Source organism: Coturnix japonica, chromosome 9, assembly GCF_001577835.2.
Source record: "Coturnix japonica isolate 7356 chromosome 9, Coturnix japonica 2.1, whole genome shotgun sequence".
Lineage (NCBI taxonomy): Eukaryota > Metazoa > Chordata > Aves > Galliformes > Phasianidae > Coturnix > Coturnix japonica.
The window spans coordinates 2,684,088-2,690,087 of record NC_029524.1 but is presented as its reverse complement, the minus strand read 5'-3'; the positions used below and the strand labels follow the sequence as shown (position 1 = coordinate 2,690,087).

The following is a 6,000-nucleotide window of genomic DNA, read 5'->3' as shown; positions in this document are numbered from 1 at the left end:
TTTGTAAAGGCTTTGAAAGGGATCCACCTGCTTACTAATGAATACAAGCAAATTACAGCTGTTATCCAAAATCCCTCTTCTGGTTGGAGACTTTTGTCTCATACTCAAGGGATGTGAGGACGTCAGAGGCAGCATCCCCAAATTCAATTCTTTCCCTTTGGGCTGTAGTCTAAATCAGCAGCCTCAGATCCCCATAGAACCACCAAGATCAGACAAGACACTCAAAATGACCAAATCCAACCACAAAACAGACCTCCCGAGTCCCATCCATCACTCAACCACACCTCTCAGCACCACGTCCACATACCACAAATTCCTCCAAGGATGGGGAACTCCACTTGTCTGGTCAGTCCATCCCAATGTCTGGCTACCCTCTCTATGCAGAAATTCTCCCAGTATCCAATCCAAGCATCTCCTGGTCCCCTCTTGAACCACCACCCTCTGTGACTCAGAGCAACTTGTTACAGACAGATCACAGCCACGGCAATCAGATCACACCAGGCTGCGGGATTAGCAGGCAAAACTACAATTATTCAGAAGCATCAAGATTAACTACCAAAGAGGCTTAACAGAGCTGAGCTAATTAACTAATTTTGACTGAGTAACCGATCAGTTAATAAATAAAAGTCAATGAATCGATATTCAACAGCTTTTTCTTTTCTTCGTGAGGTTGTTTTCTCGCAGCAACTCTCAGTTGCACAAAAGGAGACCAACAATCCTCCGTTAACCAAATATTATTGTAATTAAAAATTCAACAGGGAGGCTCTTTAATTATTCATAGGAGGGACGATGCTCGCTATCAGCAGGCTGGCTCTCTCCCTCTGGACCTGGCCCAGGGATGCTCGGTGCTACGGCTCTGCAGCTGCTGCTCATGCAGGACCAAGCACCCCAGAGCTGGACACCCAACGGGAAGATGGATATACTTCAATTGACTGCAGGTAGAATCTTTCAGACCATTCAAAGCTCTACAAGCCCCAACATCCAGCAAAATGAAACAGTAATAAATACCGAACGGAACGAGTTAATCCCCGCTGAACACGCTGTAATATAAAGCACGGGGTCTTTGGCTCTTACAGACACACATCCCCTTTTTCTCACCATTTCTCACTAGGCGGACCAGCTGGAAGATGCACGATGATAAGAGATGCCCCAGCAGCAAACCATGGCTGGGATCCACCAGCTCTCAGACACGTAGCAGCCCGGCCACACCAGCTCCAGGTTTCCTGCAGCCCAGGACGTGCTGCTCTACATCACTGCTGGCGAACGCAACTCACCCTGCACGAGCGTTCATGCGTGCCAAGCTCAACGGCTCGAGTGTTTGCAGACAGCGAGCAAGGTCAAATGGAAATGTGCTTTCGGATCCTAATGAATATTTGGGGGAAAGCATTCCCCCGCCCCCTCCCAGCTATTTATTCAGCCCTGCGATTAAGCGACTGCTGTGCCGCCGTGTTCAGAAGAAGCAGAGTGCTGCAGCATCCTCCAGAGGCATCCTGTGAGCCCGGGCTCCTGCCTTCAGCTGGGCAACAACTGTGGATAGAATGAAGCAAAAGCTCAGCCTGCGCCCCGTGCCTGCCTTCCAGCAGCTCCTCCAGGGCTCCTCTATGCATTCGCTGCTCCGAGAGCATCTCCAGCAGCACAGAAATATCGGCAACAGCAGCCAGCTCGCAGGCTTTCCCCCTCCAGCAGTGTTTTTCTGATGTCTCCATCGCTTCCAGCGCTTGTTTGCTTCTCTCTCAGAGAGCCACCAGAGCCCCATAAGTTATTCAACTTTCAGCCGGCTGCGCTGCGTTGGGGAAAACTGAAATTCAAAGCCTTGATGGAGGCAGGGGGAAAAAATAATAATAAATGAAGACCTTCACCTTAAGGAGGAGGAACAAGATGGAATTGAGCCGCAGGTGCGGTGCCAGCATGATGGCTTTGCTGCGGGAAGCAGCAGAGGACCGCCCAGGGACGCCGAAACTTCATCCTCCCTTCGCCTACGTCCCCGAGCCTCGAAGCAAGCGGGAAACAGGAAGGCGACCGAGACAAGGAATAATGAGTCAGTGATACCAGCAATTAGGCAAAAAAAGCAGAGCAGGCATCTGCGGGCGAGGGCCCATTCCCATGACTTAACAAAACGCTCTCCCTCCAGGCTGCTGGATCTGGGTGCGCTTCTCTTGCCAGCGCCCAGGTTCTTCCTTCCCCCTTGGGTTTTCGTTTCCACATCATGCGAATTAAAGAACAGAAGTGAAAAAGAAAAGGGATGGCTCTGGGTAGCGCGGAAGCTCAGGACTCGTAACATCTCCGGAGATACATCCCTGGTTCAGCCCCAGGCACGGCAGCACGAACAGTCCTGCGGGGGCGGCGGAGGAGCACTCGCCCCACGCAGCACCGGGCAGAAGCGATGGAAACCGAAGGACGCGAGCAGCGAATGCGCGCTCCGAGCCAAAGAACGGGAGAGGTGACCGGGGCTGCGGGGACGGCTCCGGGGCATCACCAAACCCGCTGCCATCCGGGCGGGCAAGCAAAGCTCCGCCAGCCGCCGGCTCGCTCTGCTAATGATGCGATGGGTGGGCGAAGCAGCAGCCGCACGCAGGGGCTCTCCATGACCCGCGGACCCCCCGGGTACTCCCCGTATCCGAGATGCGCTCAGCCCGACCAGTGCTGCCGTCGCTGTTCGATCTCAGCCCGGGTCCGGTCGGCACGCGAACGGCCGCGGGCAGCGCTGCTCCAACCTGCAGCGATACCAACCCAGAGCATCGCACGGGGGTCGCGGAGGAGACCCGGCACAGCGCAACGCCCTCGGGGCCGACGTGCAACGCTCCGGGCAGGGCCGACGTTCGCTGCCCGACTAACAAAGAGTTGGGGGCGCGGGATGAACCCGCGGTGCTCAACAGGTGGAGCGGGGAACGGCAGCGCACCGCGGCACCCGGCAGCACCGCGCGGGCCGCTCCTTCCCCCCGAACCGCAACGCACCGGGCGCGGGACTCCCGGCAGCACGGCCCCCCCCATCACCGCACGCTCCGTCCCGAAGCCTCCTCCCGACCCCGGCCGCTCGCCCCCCGCCTCACCTTCCACGGCGGCCGCGGCGGCGGCCAGGCAGAGCAGCACCACCAGATCCGCAGCCATCACCGCCCCGGGCCGGCGGACCCCGCCGCGCAGCCTCGGCCTCCCCCCCGGGCACCGCGCGCCGCTCCGCAGGCGTCAGCCGCCGCCGTCGGGAGGGCATGGGCGGCGGGAGGCAGCCGGGCCGGGCCGGGCCGCGCCGAGCGGAGCCGCGGGACCGCGCCGCCCGCCCGGGTCACATCGCCGCCGCGAGTGCGGAGTGTGCAGCGCCGCCACGACGCCACCCGCCCCCGCCGCCGCCCGCCACGCCCCCGCGGCCCGGCCGCCAATCGCAGCGCAACGCCCGCACCGCCCCGCACCGCCCCGCACCGCCGACAGAAGGGAGACGGCGCCTCCCGGCGGCAGCAACGGGAGAACCGACGGGGCGGGTGGGGGTGGAGCTGCGGGCAGGGGGGAATCGGACGGGACGGGCTGGGGGGAGCAGAGCACGGTGCCATAGGAGGGCGGCGGCGGGCACACAGCGCGCCCCGAAGTGCTCTGCTGCAGGGGGTGCATCGAGAGGAGGGAGCTGGAACCGCACATCGAGGGAAACCCCTTCATCCTGAAACACAATTCCTTCTCTTCGTGTTCTGGGGACACAGGTGCTGGTTTTGGGGTACCGCCAGCCCGAAGCTTTGCAGTGGCCACTTTCCCTCGGACCCCTCTCACCAAAGGTTTCATTCTATCCTTTGGTGGGTCCCGGCCACCACCTCCATCATTGGTCCCTATCAGCGCTGCAGGCAGACAGGGGACATCGCCCCCTCCCACTGAGGGGCCCTTTGATGCCAGTTGAGCCTCTGGACATCGTTTTTTTCTTGCTTAAGTGGAGGAAGGGCAGCAGGGGAAGCTGGGAAGGGGAAATGCTCGCAGCAGCTCTATGACCAAAATCACAGCTCTTTGATCAAAACCAGAGGCTGCAAAGACAGCTTTAAACACTTACCTCCATTCTGGTGCTTTTCTTTTTTTTTTCTTGAAAAGCCAAGAAGGAAACCAAATTGCTTCCGTTTACAGCTGCCGGGGTTTGGTTACAGCAAGCAAACAATAGGAAATCTGGCTCCAGATAAGAAGAAAGCTGAACCCGCTCTGATCTTTCAGCCAAAACTCCGACTATCGGGGCTAATTCTGGCAGCGAGCACAGGCTGCTGAGCACAGGCATCACCATCCCACTGGGGTTGTTTCACTGTGGGTGCGCAGTCGGCCCCCCTGCCCTGCTTCTCCTATGCCCGAGATAGAAGACCCATCAGGTCGCTTCCCAAGGACACGGGATGCCCACGCCGAGGTTTTCCCCTGGCAGCCTCTGGAGGTCAGCAGCCAGCAGCTCTGAGCCCTGCACGGGACAGTCCCGTTTGTGTAGTGCAGTGCCCTCCACCTCCATTTGTCATCTGGTGTCTGAAGGACGAGGCAAACCCTCTGCAGCTAAATCATCGCTGCGTTTACAGAGGCTAGAAATAGCTGGGAATATAAAATTAAAATCATAATGATCTCTCGGCGAATTTATTAGGTAGGATCTGACGTCGTCCTGCATAAATCTCAGGGTTCCTGGTAAATACTGAGCTTTCCAGGAAGAGCGAGGCACCAGCAAGCAGGCAGGGAACAGGGGTCTGCCTGTGTGGGAGACAGCAGGGCTGAGGCTGCACCCAGACCCTGCAGAAGCCCCCAGGGCAGGGAGTAGGAACATCCCAGAGGGGGAAATGCTGGCACAAGAAGGGAGAGGCAGGGAAAAGCAATAGCAGAGGCAGACGAGTAGGTTTGCTCTCCTTGAATGGACATGTGGTTTGTATCCCACTATGGGCACAGAACTGGCATCCCAGCATGGCCATATAGTTGGTGTCCCACTACAGGCATAGGGTTGGCATCCTACTATAGGCTTTTGGTTTGGGCACATGGTTGCGTGGCTGGTAGCCCATTATAGGCTCAGGGTAGGTGTCCCACCATGAGCGTGTTGGCACTTACGTGTGGTTACTGTAAGTCCTCATTTCCACTGCTTGTTGAGAAACCCACAGTGCAGGGAAAGAGTTTGGGCAGAAGCATGAATGTAGCTCTGCTCCCCTCCTGGATCAGCCCTCTCAGGTGGAGCCCCAGGCCTTTCCCTGCACTGTTTGCCTTAAAGCACATGTACTTTTGCAGCAGCACCTTGTTTGCATCCCTGATGATGCCACACAGGCAACCATCCCTCCAGCACACACACAGTCAGCTCTGTGTCCTGTGCCCCCAATGGAGATGACAAATGTCATTAAACCCTTAAACAGGGCAGCAAGAGAGCAGCAGCGGGAGACCTCCCCCCGCAATTCCCACCTAGTAATTTTAGAAGCCTCTGGTTAATTTTAGCCAGGCTGGCTGGAGGATGTCTCCTGGGGCTTCTGCTCCTGCACTTTCTAGGAAGAAAAGGTGGCAGGGTCATGGGCAGCCCAGCTCGTGATCCCCATGGGGGAAAAGGGGGGGCTCTGCTACCCCATTGCCATCCAGTCCCTATCAACACCCAGTCAGCTGGCTGGGCATTCTACTCCCCATCTCAGCTTCCAGAGCTGCTTCTTGCTGGAACACACAGCGCATCCTTTCAGCAGAGAAATACAAAAATATTTCTGCTGGCACAGCTAAACGGCCAAACCCCAGCCAGGCGCCTTGAATGCACTTCTGACTTGTATTGCAAAATCTACTGTTATGCTCATCCACACCTTCGCCCCTAAAACTGTCAACATTACTGCTTCTGAGCCCAGATCGGGTATCTCACAGCCCAGCCAGCCTGGTCCAGCTCAGATTTAGGATCCTGTGCTCTGCTGTGATGTTGGGGTGAGTGGCAGAGCTCTCAGATGGATTAGTCTACCAGCTCTCTTCCTCCACAGCCCATGCAGATCTCTTCTATATGACAGGATAAACACTCACTTACAGCTTTACTACGGAGAATGAGCAATTAAA

General features: G+C 57.1%; 1 protein-coding gene across 1 annotated transcript in view; it reads right to left on the bottom strand.

Moving 5' to 3' along the window:
• The window catches only part of EPHB1 (EPH receptor B1), a 44,169-nt gene extending 40,958 nt beyond the window's left edge, over window positions 1-3,211 (bottom strand). Inside the window, exon 1 of the mRNA XM_015871222.1 lies at window positions 3,051-3,211. Within this exon, the coding sequence (XP_015726708.1) occupies window positions 3,051-3,108 (58 nt within the window). The 5' untranslated portion in view covers window positions 3,109-3,211. The remainder of the gene's footprint in view (window positions 1-3,050) is intronic.
• Between the last annotated feature and the right edge of the window lie 2,789 nt (window positions 3,212-6,000).